General features: G+C 50.3%; 1 protein-coding gene across 1 annotated transcript in view; it reads left to right on the top strand.

The window, feature by feature from the left end:
• The window catches only part of LOC311318962 (neurobeachin-like), a gene marked incomplete at both ends in the record, with an annotated part of 100,104 nt that overhangs the window by 54,767 nt on the left and 25,337 nt on the right, over positions 1-20,000 (top strand). Inside the window, 16 exons of the mRNA XM_084450396.1 lie at positions 1,366-1,489; positions 2,121-2,313; positions 3,235-3,948; positions 6,134-6,595; positions 7,993-8,210; positions 8,679-8,832; positions 9,943-9,966; positions 10,680-10,763; positions 11,225-11,405; positions 12,237-12,403; positions 13,272-13,337; positions 13,540-13,708; positions 14,325-14,707; positions 15,206-15,342; positions 16,567-16,721; positions 18,072-18,198. Of these exons, the coding sequence (XP_084306522.1) occupies positions 1,366-1,489; positions 2,121-2,313; positions 3,235-3,948; positions 6,134-6,595; positions 7,993-8,210; positions 8,679-8,832; positions 9,943-9,966; positions 10,680-10,763; positions 11,225-11,405; positions 12,237-12,403; positions 13,272-13,337; positions 13,540-13,708; positions 14,325-14,707; positions 15,206-15,342; positions 16,567-16,721; positions 18,072-18,198 (3,358 nt within the window). The remainder of the gene's footprint in view (positions 1-1,365; positions 1,490-2,120; positions 2,314-3,234; positions 3,949-6,133; positions 6,596-7,992; positions 8,211-8,678; positions 8,833-9,942; positions 9,967-10,679; positions 10,764-11,224; positions 11,406-12,236; positions 12,404-13,271; positions 13,338-13,539; positions 13,709-14,324; positions 14,708-15,205; positions 15,343-16,566; positions 16,722-18,071; positions 18,199-20,000) is intronic.

The following is a 20,000-nucleotide window of genomic DNA, read 5'->3' as shown; positions in this document are numbered from 1 at the left end:
TCTTCTGTCTCTGTCTGCCTTCTGAACACGTGTCTTCTGTCTCTGTCTGCCTTCTGAACACGTGTCTTCTGTCTCTGTCTGCCTTCTGAACACGTGTCTTCTGTCTCTGTCTGCCTTCTGAACACGTGTCTTCTGTCTCTGTCTGCCTTCTGAACACGTGTCTTCTGTCTCTGTCTGCCTTCTGAACACGTGTCTTCTGTCTCTGTCTGCCTTCTGAACACGTGTCTTCTGTCTCTGTCTGCCTTCTGAACATGTGTCTTCTGTCTCTGTCTGCCTTCTGAACATGTGTCTTCTGTCTCTGTCTGCCTTCTGAACACGTGTCTTCTGTCTCTGTCTGCCTTCTGAACACGTGTCTTCTGTCTCTGTCTGCCTTCTGAACACGTGTCTTCTGTCTCTGTCTGCCTTCTGAACACGTGTCCTCTGTCTCTGTCTGCCTTCTGAACACGTGTCCTCTGTCTCTGTCTGCCTTCTGAACACGTGTCTTCTGTCTCTTCCTTCTGAACGCTGGTCTTCTCCTCTTGAGAAGCACATGTCTCTTCTGCCTTCTGAAGGCTCATATCTTCTTTAGAAACAGTTGAGAAAGGACAAGTATCCCGGTCTTTAAATAGAAGCAGCTTTGTTTATATTCTATTTTTATTTTGAGATTGTGAAGCTCTGTGCCCTCCCTATCTCTCTCTGTCTTTCTATATATCATCCTCTCTTTGACCCCTCTCTCTCTCTCCCTATCTCTCTCTGTCTTTCTATATATCATCCTCTCTTTGACCCCTCTCTCTCTCTCCCTATCTCTCTCTGTCTTTCTATATATCATCCTCTCTTTGACCCCCTCTCTCTCTCTCCCTTCCTGTTATCCTTGTATCTATGTCCCTGTTTCTCTATATCCCTGTCTCTCTCTCATTCCATCTCTCTCTCTCTCTAGTGATTCTGAAGGTCTCTCTCTCTCTAGTGATTCTGAAGGTCTCTCTCTCTCTCTCTGTAGTGATTCTGAAGGTCTCTCTAGTGATTCTGAAGGTCTCTCTCTCTCTAGTGATCCTGAAGGTCTCTCTCTCTCTCTCTCTCTCTGTAGTGATTCTGAAGGTGGTAGCCACCCTGCTGATCTCTCTCTCTCTCTCTCTCTAGTGATTCTGAAGGTCTCTCTCTCTCTCTCTCTGTAGTGATTCTGAAGGTCTCTCTCTCTCTCTGTAGTGATTCTGAAGGTGGTAGCCACCCTGCTGATCTCTCTCTCTCTCTCTCTCTCTCTCTGTAGTGATCCTGAAGGTGGTAGCCACCCTGCTGATCTCTCTCTCTCTCTCTCTCTCTCTCTCTCTCTCTCTAGTGATCCTGAAGGTGGTAGCCACCCTGCTGATCTCTCTCTCTCTCTCTCTCTAGTGATCCTGAAGGTGGTAGCCACCCTGCTGAAGAGCTCTTCTCCCAGTGCTGATCTGATGGAGGTCCGGAGGCTCTTCCTCTCAGACATGATCAAACTGTTCAGCAACAGCCGCGAGAACAGGCGGTGAGACCACACACACACACACACAGAGAGAGACACACACACACACACACACATGCACACACACAGAGAGACACACACACACACATGCACACACACGTACATACACACACACACACACGCACACACACACGCACACACACACACACACGCACACACACACGCACACACATGCACACACACGTACACACACACACACACACACATACACACAGGCATACACACATACACACAGACACATACACACAGGCATACACACATACACACAGACACATACACACACACACACATACACACACACAAACACACACACATATCTCTCTCTCTCTCTCTCTCTCTCTCTCACACACACACACACACACACAGCTCAGATTAGTTCAGTGTAATTGGTATTCATTCAGACCAGTGTATTTGGTATTCATTGCTAATGTTGAGTACTAACTTGCTGCGGGTGCGTGTCGGTGTGTGTGTGTGTGTGTGTGTTCATGTGTGTGTGTGCATCCATGTGTGTGTGTGTGCGTGTGTGTGTGTGTGTGTGTGTGTGTGTGTGTGTGTGTGTGTGTGTGTGTGCGCGTGTGTGTGTGCGCGTGTGTGTGTGTGTGTGTGTGCGCGTGTGTGTGCGTGCGTGTTCCAGCTGCCTGCTGCAGTGCTCGGTGTGGCAGGACTGGATGTTCTCGCTGGGCTACATCAACCCCAAGAACCCAGAGGAGCAGAAGATCACGGAGATGGTCTACAACATCTTCCGCATCCTGCTGTACCACGCCATCAAGTATGAGTGGGGCGGCTGGCGTGTCTGGGTCGACACGCTCTCCATCGCACACTCCAAGGTGTGTGTGTGTGTGTGTGTGAGGAGTAACTGGTTAAGATATTATTGATTACGAAGCTTACAGAGGAATAACCATATTCAGTACATTGACATTACAGGCGTGTTACTGTTTTGTTAGCACAGTGTCGTCTGACTTTTACATTAAAAGAGGGTTTCATTCCCACAAATAACTATTAGGATGGTAAATGGTAAATCGACTGCACTTATATAGCGCTTTTATCCAAAGCGCTTTACAATGAACGTCTCTCATTCACCCAGTCACACACACATTGCCGTGCTGCCATGCAAGGTGCTAGCCTGCTCATTGGGAGCAATTTAGGGTTCAGTGTCTTGCCCAAGGAAACTTCCACATGTCGTCAGGAGGAGCTGGGATTCGAACCGCCAACCCTACTATCATTGGACGACCCGCTCTACCTGCTGAGACATAGCTACCCCTACATCTGTTACTGATCAAGCTCTTCCCCAAAATCCAAATGCACATATATGGTTATTCGCCTGTAGGATGTGTCTGTATACAGGTGACTTCAAGCCCCCAACTTTAGGAGTCCCTGGTTAAGATATTATTGATTAGTATTGATAACTGAGATACTATTGATTAGTATTGATAACTGTATCTGTGTACAGGTGACCTACCTGGTTAGATATTATTGATTAGTATTGATAACTGTATCTATGTATACTGTATTTTAAGATATTATTGATTAGTAACTATCTGTTTACATGTTAAGATATTATTTATTAATATTGATATCTGTGTATTGACAACTGAAATATTGATTAGTATTTTTCACTGAGATGTTATTGATGAGTATTGATAACTGTTTGTGTACAGGTTAAGATTATTGATGAGTATTGATAACTGTTTGTGTACAGGTTAAGATATTATTGATTAGCATTGATCAGTATTGCTGACTGTGTACAGGTGACTTACGAGGCTCATAAGGAGTACCTGGCTAAGATGTACGAGGAGTACCAGCGCCAGGAGGAGGAGAACATCAAGAAGGGGAAGAAGGGTTCCGTCTCCACCATCTCCGGCCTGTCCGCCGCCCCCGCCCCCGTCGTCAACGGCAACCTGGAGATCGACGACAACTCCCAGACGCAGACGCCTGAGAGCGAGGCGGAGTACGGCGACGGGGGCGGGCCCAGCGCCGACTCGCGGAACCTCCTGGCCGAGGGCGGCGTGGTGAAGGGGCCTCACGGCGAGGCCCCTGGGGGGGAGAGGGGTGTTCCGGGGTCGGGGGTCAGGGTGGAGGTGCACGACCTGCTGGTGGACATCAAGGCGGAGAAGGTGGAGGCCACCGAGGTGAAGCTGGACGACCTGGACCTGTCCCCCGAGGGCCTGGGCGGCGGCGGGGGCGGCGGCCTGGAGAACGGCCCCCTGGTGGAGGTGGACTCTCTCCTGGACAGCGCCTACTGCGCCGTGGTCCAGAAGCTCAGCGGCGGCCTGTTGGCTGCGCCCAAGGACGACCTGGTGTTGGCGGCGGCGGGGTCGGGGGGGGTGGCCGTCGGGGCGGGGCCAGGCCTGGGCCTCTCCGGGGTGAGCGCCCTGGAGGACGACGGGAACACGGGACCTCTCATCACGCTGGCGGACGAAAAGGACAGCGTCCCCAGCAACAACGGCTTCCTGTACAGCAAGGTGACCTGGGGGGGGGTCCGCAGACGTTCCCAGCTTTTATTAGCAGTGTTACTTAATAAAAGTAATCAACTAAAGTTACTGATTACTTTCTCTAAATTGTAATAGATTACTTTACTACTCTCTGTTAAAAGTAGTCCGATTACTAACTACTTAACTAAAACCAGATCATTCCTTACCCGAATCATAGAAGTGCTGACCTTGGATCAGTTTTGCATCTTAGATCATAATAGACACAAGAAAATCTGATCCTAATCCAGCACTTTTAGCACATCTCGACCTTAGTGACATACAGTCAGTTCAAACAGTACAAACAGTCAATTCAGCCTTAGTTAGGCTTTAACATCGAGCCCAGGGACTGCATCTGAAAATTATCAACCCTGCTAATGCTGGTATATTTACAGTTGTATTCATGCTTCATGTATATCACGGTGGATTGGTATGCACTGTCCCTGATCAAATAAACAAACAAAAAAATGTGCATGCACATATCAAGCAAATGAAAGGGAGCAGGTATGCATGTAAGAAACACAAAAGTGATCACATTTTTATTCGGTCAGTAACTGTAATCTGATTACCGAATATTCAAATATAATCCCTTACATTACAAGTTACTGGGAAAGTAATCTGATTACAGTAATCCGTTACTTTGCTATCAGTTACTCCCAACACTGTTTATTAGAACGTAGTGGCTCAGTTTGTGTAATGCCGGTGTTCAGACCGGACGCCAGAGCGCACACTCACGCACGCCGGAGCCCGGCTGGTCACACGCCTGAAGTGTATTTCTTCGCGCCGAAAACCAGGCGACTCGGCTTCTCGGCACTTCAGTCGCACCCGTTTGCTCGCGGCTCGCGGGAAAAAATAAACCAGACGGCGATTCTGGCGCTACAGGGCACGACGTGGCCGTTGTGAACCGTCAGATTGTGAACACGGGCACCGCAAGGAAACTGACTGCTCTTCACTGTGATCTGCGGTGCTTCACAGTGCTTCTGCGTCCAGTCTAACCTGGTTTAAGAAGCCCTTTCACCTTTCAGTTGACAATATCCAATGTTGATATATCTTGTTTTTTTATGCGTGGCAACGCATCATGGATAGCAAATGTCGGTATTGTAGCGACTTCTAAACAAAACAATATAGGGTCGCTGAGAGGCTTAGATGGACTCGTTGCTGTTTGACTCGTTTGAGGGATCCATGTCCAGACAAAAATGACGTTTAAGGTTTTATTAAATCAAACTAAATAGCACTTCAACTTATGAGGAAGAGAACAATATGAACCTAACTGAAAGAAGTGAATGAAAACGTAAATATGACGGTCAACAGAAAATATCCCGAGCCAACTAACCCCCTCTCTCTGTCTACCTGTTCTAGGCCCTCCCTCCAGTTATGTAGGTAGAACCACACCCTGTAGGTAGACACACCCACACATAACAATTAGAGGAACCCAATGACAAAATAATAGACAATAAACAAAGGCAGTTATGCAGGCTCATAAACAATAAACCATACACAAACAAAATAAACATTATGGCTCCTACAGTCGGGTTATCAATCCCGATTTGATGTGCAAATGGCAACGAATCCTCCAGCGGATTCCACCGGAGGTCCGCCAGCTCGTCAATTGTCCATCGTAGGTCCACTAGCCTTGTGTTATCTGGGTTTATCCCTTACCTTTGTCCAGAAACAGAAGTTGAACCAATTGCAGCAAAATAGCTAACGTTACAGGAATCATCAGTGTAACTGCTTTAGCCACTGACCGCTACCATTAATGTTATGGAAGCTGCTGCTATTTGTTGTGAGCTCATGATCTAACTGGCTATCCCGCTCTTATTGTGCTGGATTAGTATTGGAAACATTGAAACTGATGTGTCCAGGCGACAAGACCTATCTTAATTTATCAGACATTATTTCATGTCATTTCAATTCACAGCTATTTCAGTGGCATGACTAGCTTCCGTCCTACCAGTCCTGAACAGAAACAAGCCAGCCACGCACATAAGCCAGGCTGGACCTGGCCTGGTTTAGTTTAGGACCAGGCTCAGTGTATCTCAGGAAGCTGGGTCAGTGTGTGTCAGGAAGCTGGGTCAGTGTGTGTCAGGAAGATGGGTCAGTGTGTGTCAGGAAGCTGGGTCAGTGTGTGTCCTTCCGTTTCTCTGTGCTAACTCCCTCCATCCATCCTTCCTCCCTGTAGGTGGACGAGAAGCTGCTCCCGGCGCTAGCCGCCACGGACCCCCTGGTCCTGCCTAGCCCGGACCAGCCCATCCCCGCCGACCCGTCCCTGCCCGTCCACTCCTCCACCAGCGCCAGCGACGACCTCAGCCTGCTGGCCCACATGACCAGCTGCGGCTCGGACCTGACCACGCCCCCCCAGCGGGCGCCGCACGCGGCCGGCCAGCTCCCCGAGGACGGACCCTTCAAGATCCAGAGCCCGCTGGCCGACATCATCTCCCTGGCCGAGGCCGAGAGCCAGGCGCGGGGGGCCCAGGGCGCGTCCAGGGCGGAGTACCCGGAGGGGGAGGGACCGTGCGGGGCGGAGGGGGAGGCGGCGGCGGCAGGGGGGAAGGCCGGCGACGCCCTCAGCACCACCTCCGACACGGAGCGATCAGACGACGGCAAGGAGATGAAGAAGATCCAGACAACAGCCACTACACAGGTGTGTGTGTGTGTGTGTGTGTGTGTGTGTGTGTGTGTGTGTGTGTGTGTGTGTGTGTGTGTGTGTGTGTGTGTGTGTGTAGATATCTACTAGACTGTAGGTATGTGTTGTGGTCCGATTAGTCTGACTCACCGGATGTAGGTTTAGGGGATAAGCCTTGTCATTGCTTTATTACTGCCCAATCAGTGGCAACGGAAGATTTTCCCAGCCCAATCAGATTCAATCCAGACTACGTGAAACAACAATATCCTAGCAACCACTCCGCCCAAGATGACTGTGATTGATTTAAAGAAATACAGCTCCCCACCACGTAGGTCTGGTTATAGAGACTAGCAGGGTGGAGATAGTTATAGAGACTAACAGTGTGGAGATAGTAGGTCTCACTATAGAGACTAGCAGTGTGGAGATAGTAGGTCTGACTATAGAGACTAGCAGTGTGGAGATAGTAGGTCTGGAGAGACTAGTAGTGTGGAGATAGTAGGTCTGGTTATAGAGACTAGCAGGGTGGAGATAGTAGGTCTGGTTATAGAGACTAGCAGTGTGGAGATAGTAGGTCTGGTTATAGAGACTAGCAGGGTGGAGATAGTAGGTCTGGTTATAGAGACTAGCAGGGTGGAGATAGTAGGTCTGGTTATAGAGACTAGCAGGGTGGAGATAGTAGGTCTGGTTATAGAGACTAGCAGGGTGGAGATAGTAGGTCAGGCTATAGAGACTAGCAGGGTGGAGATAGTAGGTCTGGTTATAGAGACTAGCAGGGTGGAGATAGTAGGTCTGGTTATAGAGACTAGCAGGGTGGAGATAGTAGGTCTGGTTATAGAGACTAGCAGGGTGGAGATAGTAGGTCTGGTTATAGAGACTAGCAGGGTGGAGATAGTAGGTCTGTAGAGACTAGCAGGGTGGAGATAGTAGGTCTGGTTATAGAGACTAGCAGGGTGGAGATAGTAGGTCTGGTTATAGAGACTAGCAGGGTGGAGATAGTAGGTCTGGTTATAGAGACTAGCAGTGTGGAGATAGTAGGTCTGGTTATAGAGACTAGCAGGGTGGAGATAGTAGGTCTGGCTATAGAGACTAGCAGGGTGGAGATAGTAGGTCTGGTTATAGAGACTAGCAGGGTGGAGATAGTAGGTCAGGTTATAGAGACTAGCAGGGTGGAGATAGTAGGTCTGGTTATAGAGACTAGCAGGGTGGAGATAGTAGGTCTGGTTATAGAGACTAGCAGGGTGGAGATAGTAGGTCAGGTTATAGAGACTAGCAGGGTGGAGATAGTAGGTCTGGTTATAGAGACTAGCAGGGTGGAGATAGTATGTCTGGTTATAGAGACTAGCAGTGTGGAGATAGTAGGTCAGGCTATCCTAAACTACGGTCCGATCATGGGCTAAACGGCCCCCCTCCCTCAGGTGTTGCACGGTCGCTCGGCGGCCCAGCTGGAGAGGGACCTGCGCGTGGACCTGGGCTTCCGGGGCATGCCCATGACGGAGGAGCAGCGCCGACAGTTCAGCCCCGGCCCGCGCACCACCATGTTCCGCATCCCAGAGTTCAAGTGGTCACCCATGCACCAGCGGCTGCTCACCGACCTGCTGTTCGCCCTGGAGACGGACGTGCACGTGTGGAGGAGGTGAGGGGGCGGAGTTTAAACATCGGCTGCGAAATCCATCCAACCGATACCAACAGTCACATTGGTGTTGGTTGGCGTTGGTTGGGGCAGTGTGCAGGCGCCTTTATTAGACAAACGGGAACAACATTAATGTACCTCACGACACTGGATACATTTCCTTTGATACTGAAATGACATCAGTGTGTTTGTGGCAACTGAACCTCCTCAAGAAGTACTCCTGCAATTCTCCCTCTCAAGAACCTATTGTATTTTTAGTTTGCTATTCTTCACTTTGCCTTCAGCACTAGATTATGCTCTTAGTCACTTATTTAGAAGGGAGATGCACTTCTGAGTAGTAGTCTTTTCCTACATTAAATGCAATTATTGTAAGCTGTTTTGGATAAAAGTGTCTACTAAATGGCTGTAATGTAATGTAATATAATGTAATGAACTCATCCTTCTGCCTCTTCTCTCCAACGCTTGTTTCAGCCACTCCACCAAATCGGTGATGGACTTTGTGAACAGCAACGAGAACATCATCTTCGTCCACAACACCATCCACCTGATCTCCCAGATGGTGGACAACATCATCATCGCCTGCGGGGGCATCCTGCCCCTGCTCTCTGCCGCCACCTCCCCCTCCGTAAGTGGCCCGGCGCCGCCACCCGGTGGGCGGAGCGGTGAACTGCAGGTCCACAGATTACAGGCGTGACAGAGGGCCTGGTAGCGTCTACGCGTTTCGCAACCCAGTTTAGCGATAGCACCATTGAGTTTAGGGTTAAGGAAGACCCTAACCCTGACCTTAACCTTAACCCTAAACTCTATGGTGTTCTTGCTAAACTGGGTTGCGAAATGTAATCTCGCGGCCTGGTAGAACACTACCAACCCCCCCCACTCCCTCTCCTCTGGGTTGAGTAGAGAGGTGGGGGTGTGATTGTCACTACGTTCTGGAGGCCTAATTAATCCGCTCATCATGACAGATTTTTATCATGGAAGGAGCAGGGGTGTGTGTGCGTCTGTATTCTGTATATTGGGTGGTCTCATTAAATGTTTTTTCCATATTGAATTAGATTGTAATGAATTGATCCTATTATTACTCTAGTCTGTCTGGATTATAAATCTAACTTTAATCTAACATACCCTCACATTTGACTGCGTACGGCTCATTTAACTAAACATTGAGTTTAGACCAGCCATTCTCAACCAGTGGTCTGCAGAGCGACATGCCGTGGGCTGCTGAGGCAGTGGTAGCCTACTGCCAACATTTGCAAAATATGGTTAGACCAAAAATAAATAAAGTAAAAAAATGTACAAAGCCAATTATTTTGCTATCTAAACGTACTCAAGAATGTACATATAAATAAAAAAATTCAAGTTAAAATGCATAATTTCAATGACCAGTTACGTTCGAACATCACCACGCCAATCACATCCGAATGTGTTCAGCGAACGTAGCTTGCTAGTGAACGTTCCCTCGGATGCGAATGTTCCCTCGCCCTCGGATGAGAAAAGTGACGGACTACCATTTTTTTTTTTTATTATGTATTTGGGAAGGTGGTCCTCAGAATTGTTTTAACAATCAAAAGTGGTCCTGAAGTTACAAAAGACTCAGAACCCCTGCTTTACACTAACTTTGCTTTTATGAGTTGACGGTATTGCTTTTAACCATCCTTTCTTTTCCTCTCTGTGTTGCCTGTGTTCTGTCTTTTTTCTTGTCGTTTCGTCCGTTTCCGTCTTGTCGTTGCATGTCCAGAGTTCTAAGGGTAGTGCGACCGCTGTAAGTTCCAGTTTTATTTCTCTTTATGTTATTTAATTAATATTCCCTACAGTATCTCTGCTGTTTCGCTTCTCGTTGTTGTAACTAATTATTTGCTTGGTTGATCATTGCTACTGTGAATCCATGTGATTACTAGTGAGTGCCTCCTGGTTGGTGTGTGTGAGTCCTATTAGAGCCTAACGCAGCATGGGACCAGATTATGACCTGATCAGTGTGCAGATCGGTGTGCAGTAGACCATATTACATCACACTACATCCCGTATGCATGTGTGGTCCCTCAACACGCTCCGATCTCCACAGTACAGGATATGATGCCCTCCATGATGATACCGCAGGACAGATAGATAGTTCATAATATACACCTCTCAATCCAAGTCTATGAGAGAGACAGACAGACAGACAGACAGACAGACAGACAGACAGACAGACAGACAGACAGGCAGGCAGGCAGACAGGCAGGCAGACAGACAGACAGACAGACAGACAGACAGGCAGGCAGACAGACAGACAGGCAGATTCACACACCAGCGATGAGAGGGGGGGGGGGGGGGGGTTGAAATCAGACGACGTCCTGGGGTAGAGACTCAGAAGAGGTAGGACTGGGAGACGCCCTGCCGTAGGGAGGGGGGTCCTCGTGTCTCTGACCACGACCACGGTGACGCCGTGAGGGCGTCCCCCACTAAGCCTGTCCCCCCCTCTGTGTCGACCCGAAGAAGGCGGCAGGAGCCGGCCCCCTGAAGGGGTCGAAGGGCGAGGAGGTGACGCCGGTCCTTGGGGGCTCTGGCACGGGGGGAGAGGTGCGTAGAAAGACCCCTAGAGACCACCCCCCCTCCCCCAGAGAGATATGAGCACCAACCCAAACCCACTAGCACCACAGCACCCACCCCTCCCCCCGTCACTGTGTGTGTGAATGCTGGCTCTGCCGCTCCCAGGGGGACTGGACAGCAGACACCCAGGACTCCTCCACTCCCTCACTCCCTCACACATTCACCCCCTCACTCCATCCCTCTCTCCCTCCCTCCGTATACCTCCACTTGATGCTCGATGCAGTAGGAAGAGGCCTGTGTGTGTGTATGTGTGTGTGTGTGTGTGTGAGTGCTTGTGTTTCTGTGCGACGTGACTAAGCTATAATGAATGAATGTGACGCGATGTGTTTCCCTGTTAAATACCTGTGACCCGTGTGTTTGTGTGTGTGTGCGCGCGTGTGTGTGTGCGTGTTCGTGTGTGTGTGTGCGTGTGCGTGTGCGCGTCCTCTCAGACGGAGCTGGAGAACATCGAGGCGACCCAGGGCATGTCGTCGGAGACGGCCGTCACCTTCCTGTCGCGCCTCATGGCCATGGTGGACGTGCTGGTGTTCGCCAGCTCCCTGAACTTCAGCGAGATCGAGGCGGAGAAGAACATGTCGTCCGGAGGCCTGATGAGGCAGTGTCTCAGGCTAGGTGAGAGAGAGAGTGTGTGTGTGCGCGTGTGCATATGTGTGTGTCCATTTTTTACGTGGGCAGCTGTGTCACAGGAGGTAGAGCGGGTCGTCCAATGACCAAAGGGTCGGCGGTTCGAATCCCGGCTCCTCCTGCCCACACGTCGAAGTGTCCTTGGGCAAGACACTGAACCCCAAATCGCTCTCGATGAGCAGGCTAGCACCTTGCATGGCAGCTGCCGCCATTGTTGTGTGAATACGTGAATGAGAGGCCTTCATTGTAAAGCGCTTTGGATAAAAGTGTAGTCCATTTACCATCCCTTTATTTCCACCTTACTTTCTGTGTTGATTTCATGTCTCTCTCTGTCTGTTGACAGCTCATCTCTCTATCCGGGAACTGAGTTGATGTCTGTCTCCATCTGTTGACTGAGCTCGTGTCTCTCTCTATCTGTTGACTGAGCTCGTGTCTCTCTCTATCTGTTGACTGAGCTCGTGTCTCTCTCCATCTGTTGACTGAGTTCATTTCTCTCTCGGAATCGCTCCCTATTCACTATATAGGGCGCCATTTTGTTTGTAGTGTCCGAATTCTCCACGGAATTTTCGTTCCCTATATAGTCCACTATTTATTACCCACAATTCACCTTGATTTGCAGGGAACAGTGCATGTACCCTACATTTTCTCTGTTCCCTAGGTAGTTCACTACATGGTGAACCCTATATAGGGAATAGGGAGAGAGGGAACGAGGGAGCGATTCCGAACACAGCTTCTGTCTGTTGACTGAGTTCATTTCTCTCTCTGTCTGTTGACTGACTTCCTGTCCTCTCTTCTGTGACTTCCTGTCTGTGTGCCCAGTGTGTTGTGTGGCTGTGAGGAACTGCCTGGAGTGCAGACAGAGGCAGAGAGACCGGGGCTGTAAGTCCTCCCTGTCCAGCAGCAAGTCCCAGGATAGCCTTCACAACACCTCCGCAGCTAGCAAGGTAACACACACACACACACACAACACCTCCACAGCTAGCAAGGTAACACACACACACACACACAACACCTCCACAGCTAGCAAGGTAACACACACACACACACACACACAACACCTCCGCAGCTAGCAAGGTAACACACACACACACACACACACAACACCTCCGCAGCTAGCAAGGTAACACACACACACACACACACACAACACCTCCGCAGCTAGCAAGGTAACACACACACACACACACACACAACACCTCCGCAGCTAGCAAGGTAACACACACACACACACACAACACCTCCACAGCTAGCAAGGTAACACACACACACACACACAACACCTCCGCAGCTAGCAAGGTAACACACACACACACACACACACACAACACCTCCGCAGCTAGCAAGGTAACACACACACACACACACACACACACACACAACACCTCCGCAGCTAGCAAGGTAACACACACACACACACGCACGCACGCACGCACGCACGCATGCAGACACACACCACACAAACCACACACACACTCTCTCTCACACACACACACACACACACACACACACACACACGCACACACACGCATGCAGACACACACCACACAAACCACACACACACTCTCACTCTATCTCACTCACACACACACACACACACACACGCATGCAGACACACACCACACAAACCACACACACACTCTCACTCTATCTCACTCACACACACACACACGCATGCAGACACACACCACACAAACCACACGCACTCGCTCTCTCTCTCCCTCTCTCTCTCTCTCTCTCACTCACACACACACACACAAACTCACACACACACACATGCACACACACACACACACACACACACACACACACACACACACGTATTCAAGTCGTGCCCCTCTCTCCTCTCTTATCCAGGACCCAGACAGACTCTTGCAGGACGTGGACATAAACCGCCTACGAGCTGTGGTCTTTAGAGATGTGGTGAGTTTGTGTGTGTGTGTGTGTGTGTATGTGCGTGTGTGTGTGTGTGTGTGCGTGTGTGTGCGTGTGTTTTCTGTAGTATAGTAGAGCTATTTTCTTCTGTCTGTTACTAGAATGACGAAAACTGTATGTGTGTATGTGCGCGCGTCTGTGTGTGTGCATGTTTGTGTGCGTGTGTTTGTTTGTTTGTGTGTTCCCGCAGGATGACAGCAAGCAGGCCCAGTTCCTGGCTCTGGCCGTGGTCTACTTCATCTCCGTCCTCATGGTGTCCAAGTACCGAGACATCCTGGAGCCGCAGCGCGAGATTGGCAGGTCCGCCGGCCTATCGGGACGCAGCATCCGCCACGAGATCAACTCCCCCACCAGCACAGGTGGGCGTCAGGGTCTGACGGGATTGGTCAGGGGAGAGAGATTAACGCCAGACAACGCGATCTGACACGACACTCGGAAAAGCAACCCGTCACCCGCCATAGACGCCAAGAGAGATTAAGATAATCACACACTGTCAGCTGGTCAGCTGGGACGGCATTATAGAGTAAAATGCTTCATAACGATGAAAAATGGGCAGCACGGTGGCTCAGTGGTTAGCACTGTCACCTCACAGCAAGAAGGTCCTGGGTTCGAATCCCGGTCGTTCCAGGTCTTTTCTGTGTGGAGTTTGCATGTTCTCCCCGTGCCTGCGTGGGTTCCCTCCGGGTACTCCGGCTTCCCCCACCATCATAAAGACATGCAACGTATGAATGTTGGTGGTGGTCAGAGGGGCCGTAGGCGCTGATTGGAAGCCACGCTTCTGTCAGTCTGCCCCAGGGCAGCTGTGGCTACAGATGTATCTGACCACCACCGGTATGACTGTCTGAATGAATACTGGACTCTCTGGGTATCATGAAGGGCGCTATATAAATGCAACTTGATTGATTGATTGATAATCTGTCCTGATCTGTCCATCTCCTCTCCGTCCCCCGAACCCCCCCCCCCCACAACCTCCAGAGCACCCGTCGTCCTCGTTCTCCGACTCCGTCCGTGACAAGCAGACCGCCACGCCGGGCGGCGACGACTCCCCCCTGGCCTCGCTGCCCCACACGGACTCCGGCATCGGGGAGGAGGGCCACGCGACGGGCGCCCTGAACGGGGCGGAGCTGGGCCTGGGCCTGGGCCTGGGCATGGTGGGCAGGGAGACGGACCGGGACCGCGACCGGGACGCAGGGGGAGGGGGAGGGGCTGACCTCCTGTGCACCCTCTCCTCCGAGGTCAGGAGGTCGCAGGAGAGCCTGCTGGACTCCCCCCACAACCCCGGCCCCGCCCCCGGACAGGCCCCGCCCCCCTCCTCCATCTCCAGCATCAGTCAGACCAACAAGGGCATCAATGTTAAGGTGTGTGTGTGACACGCGCACACACACACACACACACACACACACACAGATACTCATGCACACATACTGTACTGTACATACAGACACACATACACACACACCACATACACACACACCACATACACACACACACACACCACATACCTACACACCACATGCATACACACCACATACATACACAAACACGAACAAACACACACACAGATCAACAAGGTCATCGACGTCAAGGTGTGTGGAGCTCTTGGTCAGGGGTTGAACTGGCGTGAACCTGTGTGTGTGTCTTTGTGTGTGTCTTTGTGTGTGTGTGTGTGTGTGTGTGTGTGTGTGTGTGTGTGTGTGTGTGTGTCCACTATGTACGTGTGTATGACACTCAGCCGCTGTGGGACATGAACACACACAGTATAGTACACACACTTTAAACAGATCAGCCGTCTGATTGGACGGTACAGAGGGTGAGCTCATTGATGATGTCATATCCTCTGTTCCTGGGCGGCGCAGGAGATCTTGAAGAGCCTGGTGGCGGCGCCCGTGGACGGCGGGGAGGCGGGGCAGGAGGCGGGGCCAACGCCATACCACCCAGACCCCGCCCTGAAGACACACCCCATGCTGCCAATGCAGTTCCACTCCTTCGACAGGTACGGACAGACACGCCCCCCCTGTGGCGGGTGAGAGAGGCGCAGGGTGATGAGGTCATAACTACCTAGCGTCCTACTGTACCTTCTTTCCTTCCTTCCTTCCTTCCTTCCTGGAGGTACTGTAATGTCACGTCTCGCCTGATTGGTCAGGTGAGCGCCTCACCGCAGCTCTGACCAATCAGCTCACAGCTCGGGTCAGGTTTCTCCAAGGAAGGAGAGAAGGGAAGGAGAGAAGGGAGGGAGAGAAGGGAGGGAGACTGTCAGAATGTGAACAGGCCCTAGGGGCTTAGTTCTCCTGATTGAGATCCCATCATATCTGCATTTCTGATTCACAGTTCAGACAACACAGATAAAGAAGTGGGCGATAAAAATTGTTCAACACCATGATTACAAGGATAAAGATAAGAAGATGCATGATTCTTTTCCCCAACAACAGTAGTCAGATATTGTAGGATTGGATTCTATTAAATCAAATACTGTGACTCAGTCATTGTGTTTGGTGATGGACTCAGTTACTTCTCTCAGTTTATTGATAGTTGAACGTAGTCTATGTATATTTTATGCACTGTGGAACGCTAAATAATGGATTACGAAAAGGCTGTGCATATTTGATATAATATTTTATCTTCCTTGTGATTTGTTCCTCTGGCTTAAACTGGTTTTAGGCTGAGAGACTTGAGGGGTAGGTTCTGAGGTGAATGTTTTAGACAGACAGACAGACAGACAGACAGACAGGGTAGGTTCTGAGGTGAATGTTTTAAACAGACAGACAGACAGACAGACAGACAGACAGACAGGGGGTAAGTTCTGAGGTGAATGTTTTAGACAGACAGACAGACAGACAGACAGACAGACAGACAGACAGAGGTTCTGAGGTTAATGTTTTAAACAGACAGACAGGTAGGTTCTGAGGTGAATTGGTCTTGAATGGACCTCACACCAGACCACACTGGATACATAATGTACTATTAGAAATACTTAACTGTGCTTGTCAGGGCATGAATACGCTTCATAATAGAACCAATAAAACCATTTTCTTTCAGCATTTTCTTTTGTATTTATACCTTACTTACAGTATGTGTTTCAAATACTGTGTTAAATTGTGTGATTTAGTTTCCATAAATAAAGGTAAGATCTGTCCTATTTTGTTTTAACATTCATGTTATTACATAGTGGAACGATATGTGGCAGTTTGATTGACAGCTGCGTCTCTCTCTCTGATAGGAGCGTGGTGGTGCCAGTCAAGAAGCCGCCTCCCGGCAGCCTGGCGGTCAACACGGTGGGCACGCCCACCACCGGCGGGGCGGCCACGCCCGGAAGCACGCCCAACATCTTCGCTGCTGCCACGGCAACACCCAAGAGCATGATCAACACCACAGGTGAGGAATCACAAGCACACACACACACACACACACACACACACATATACACACACACAGAAATCTGAGGACTGCGGTTGAGAGATGCAGTGGTAGTAGTTTACCATTATAGTGTATAATATATATATATCTTCAGGTTATTTTCACACCTCTAAAAATGGATATGTAGTTTATCTGTTAGTGTTTAGCCCAGTTGTTCTGCTCCTCCTCTGTTAACACAGACTCAGTAAAGTTCTAGAAAGTCTTTGGATGCTCTCCATGTGAGCTGTGGGATGATGATAGCAACAGGAAGCCTGGGGCGTGTTCCTCTGCTAGACTGCTCCTCACATGCTGCCTAACCCCAACCCTAACCCTGGATCAATCTCCCAGACCAGAGAGGTTGTACCGTCCTGGCCCGGTCTAGTGAACCAGAACCATGATAACACGACCCAGACCAGAAGTTGTACTATCCTGGCCCGGTCTAGAGAACCAGAACCATGATAACACTACCCAGCCCAGACCAGAGGTTGTACTATCCTGGCCCGGTCTAGAGAACCAGAACCATGATAACACTACCCAGCCCAGACCAGAGGTTGTACTATCCTGGCCCGGTCTAGAGAACCAGAACCATGATCACACTACCCAGCCCAGACCAGAGCTTGTACTATCCTGGCCCGGTCTAGAGAACCAGAACCTCCAGGGTGGGTAGATGGATCAGTGTGAACCAGGCAACATACCCCGGTCGATGATGCATCTCCGGGCGCCAGACTCCCAGACAGGAAAGCGCTGTGTTTGTGTTGTGTGTGTGTGTGTGTGTGTGTGTGTGTGTGTGTGTGTGTGTGTGTGTGTGTGTGTATGCGTGCGTGCGTGCGTGCGTGCGTGCGTGCACTTTTAGCCGCATACCGTACCATGCTGCAGATTTAAGTCAGCATATCAGTAAGGCGCCACTGTCTGGGCTCTGACTCTCGGCCAGACCAGAGTAATAGAGAGCGCATCGACTGTCGCCCATGGACGGATTGAGGGACGTATTGATCGCGATGCCATTTTCAACCAGAGGTCAAGAAACATCTGGTGAAAGAGCCTCGTAAGCCCCTCCCCCAGCCGATCAATGTCCCCAAAGGTCCCCTCGTCTCTCTCTGCTCATACGCGTTCCTTCGTGACTCATGCAATACTCAACACGTGCAGAACACACACACCTCGTCACACACAACACTCAACATGTACACACACCTATACACACACACACACAACTCACACACCTCTACAAACGGGACATTCAGCACACACAACTCAAAACGCACAACTCTACCATTGATACGTGTGTGTCTCTCTCTCTCTCTCTCTCTCTCTCTCTCTCTCTCCTCCCACCAGGTGCCACAGATTCCGCCTCCTCTTCCTCCTCCTCCTCCTCCTCCTTTGTCAACGGGGCGACCAGTAAGAACCTGCCGGCTGTCCAGACCGTAGCGCCCATGCCCGAAGACACAGTGGAGAGTATGAGGTCAGAGAACAGCACCCCTCCTCTCTCTCTCTTTCTCTCTCTCTTTCTCTCTTGCTCTCTCTCTCTGTCAGTCTTTCCATTTCTCCCTCTCTCTCTCTCTCTCTCTCTCTCCTCATCTCTCTTTCTTGCTCTCTCTCTTCCTCTCTTTCTCTCTTGCTCTCTTTCTTTCAGTCTCTCCATTCCTCCCTCTATCTCTCTCTCTCACTCCATCTGTCTCTTGCTCTCTCTCTCCCTCTCTAGTCTCTCCATCTCTCCCCTGCTCTTTCTCTCTCTCTCTCTCTATCTCTCCATCTGTCTCTCTTACTCTCTCTCCCTCTCTTTCTCTCTTGCTCTCTATCTTCCAGTCTCTCCATCTCTCTCCCTCTCTCTCTCCCTCTATCTCTCTCCATCTGACTCTCTTGCTCTCTCTCCCCATATCTTTCTCTCTTGCTCTGTCTCTCTCTCTTTCAGTTTCTCCATCTCTCTCTCTCTTTCAGTTTCTCCATCTCTCTCTCTCTCTCTCTCTCTCTCTCTCTCTTTCAGGTGTCATTCTCCTCTCGCTCCACCTTTATCCCCTCTCTGGTTTTCTCTTGCCCTCTTCTCTCTCCCTCCATCTTGTCCTGTCCTCCTCCTCTCCCTCACCAGTGCTAGCATGCCCTCACCACTCCGCCCCATTCAACACTGTCACCCAGCCCACTCACCCCCATTCAACACTCTCACAGTACAGTAGGAATATGAAGCATGTTCACAACACACACCCTCCCTTCTGGTCACAGTACTCACTAAAAAGCCTTTAGTAGGCACTCCTACACACACACACACACACACACACACACACACACACACGTATACATATGTAACCTGTCTGTTTGGGCATGCCCAGGGCCGGATTAGAGGCAGACACAATGACAGTTGCACCAAAACATACAGTACTGTACAGTGCTCCTTTGAGGAGTGAGTTTCACCTACTGTACTCCACGTTTCACTCGGTTACACACACACACACACAGGCATATGCACACGCAAACACACTCACACACACACACACACACACATACACACACACACACACACAGGCATATGCACACGCAAACACACTCACATACACACACACACACATACACACCCACACACACACACAGGCATACGCACAGGCAATCACACTCACATACACACACACATACACACACACACACACACACACACACACACACATACACACACACACACACAGGCATACGCACAGGCAATCACACTCACATACACACACACACACACACACATGTTCCAATAGCACAAAGGCATACACATACAGGCGTACGCACACGCACACACACACACACACACACACACACACACACACACACACACACACACACACACACACACAGACCAACCCGGGATCACAGATAAACGTGCACTAGAAGAGTAAAGTCACTTGTGTGAAACGGCTCAGTATCATGTTTTAGCCACGCAGGCTGATTTACAAGACTGGACGCAGGCGGAGCTACTCGAGGGCACTGAGTGGGCGCCTGCTCGGGCGTGCTCGCCTGGACGCTCGCCTGGACGCTCGCCTGGACGCTTGCGGGGGTGAGCAGTGGCGTTGCTCAATGCTCGCCGCCCACGCACCTCCTGGCTGTGAAGCTATTGTTATTATATGCGATAAGAGAAACATCTCTATTCATCGCTTAATTAACGGGTCTATTTCACGTGTTTAGACAACGGGTCTATTCTACGCTGAAGCGCGGCTAAAACGCGATACTGAGCCGTTTCACGCCAGCGCCTCTACTCGTCTATTACACGTTTAGCTGTGATACCCTGAT

This window comes from Borostomias antarcticus, assembly GCF_949987555.1.
Source record: "Borostomias antarcticus genome assembly, chromosome: 15".
Classification (NCBI taxonomy): Eukaryota; Metazoa; Chordata; class Actinopteri; order Stomiiformes; family Stomiidae; genus Borostomias; species Borostomias antarcticus.
This window is presented reverse-complemented; position numbering and strand designations above follow the sequence as displayed.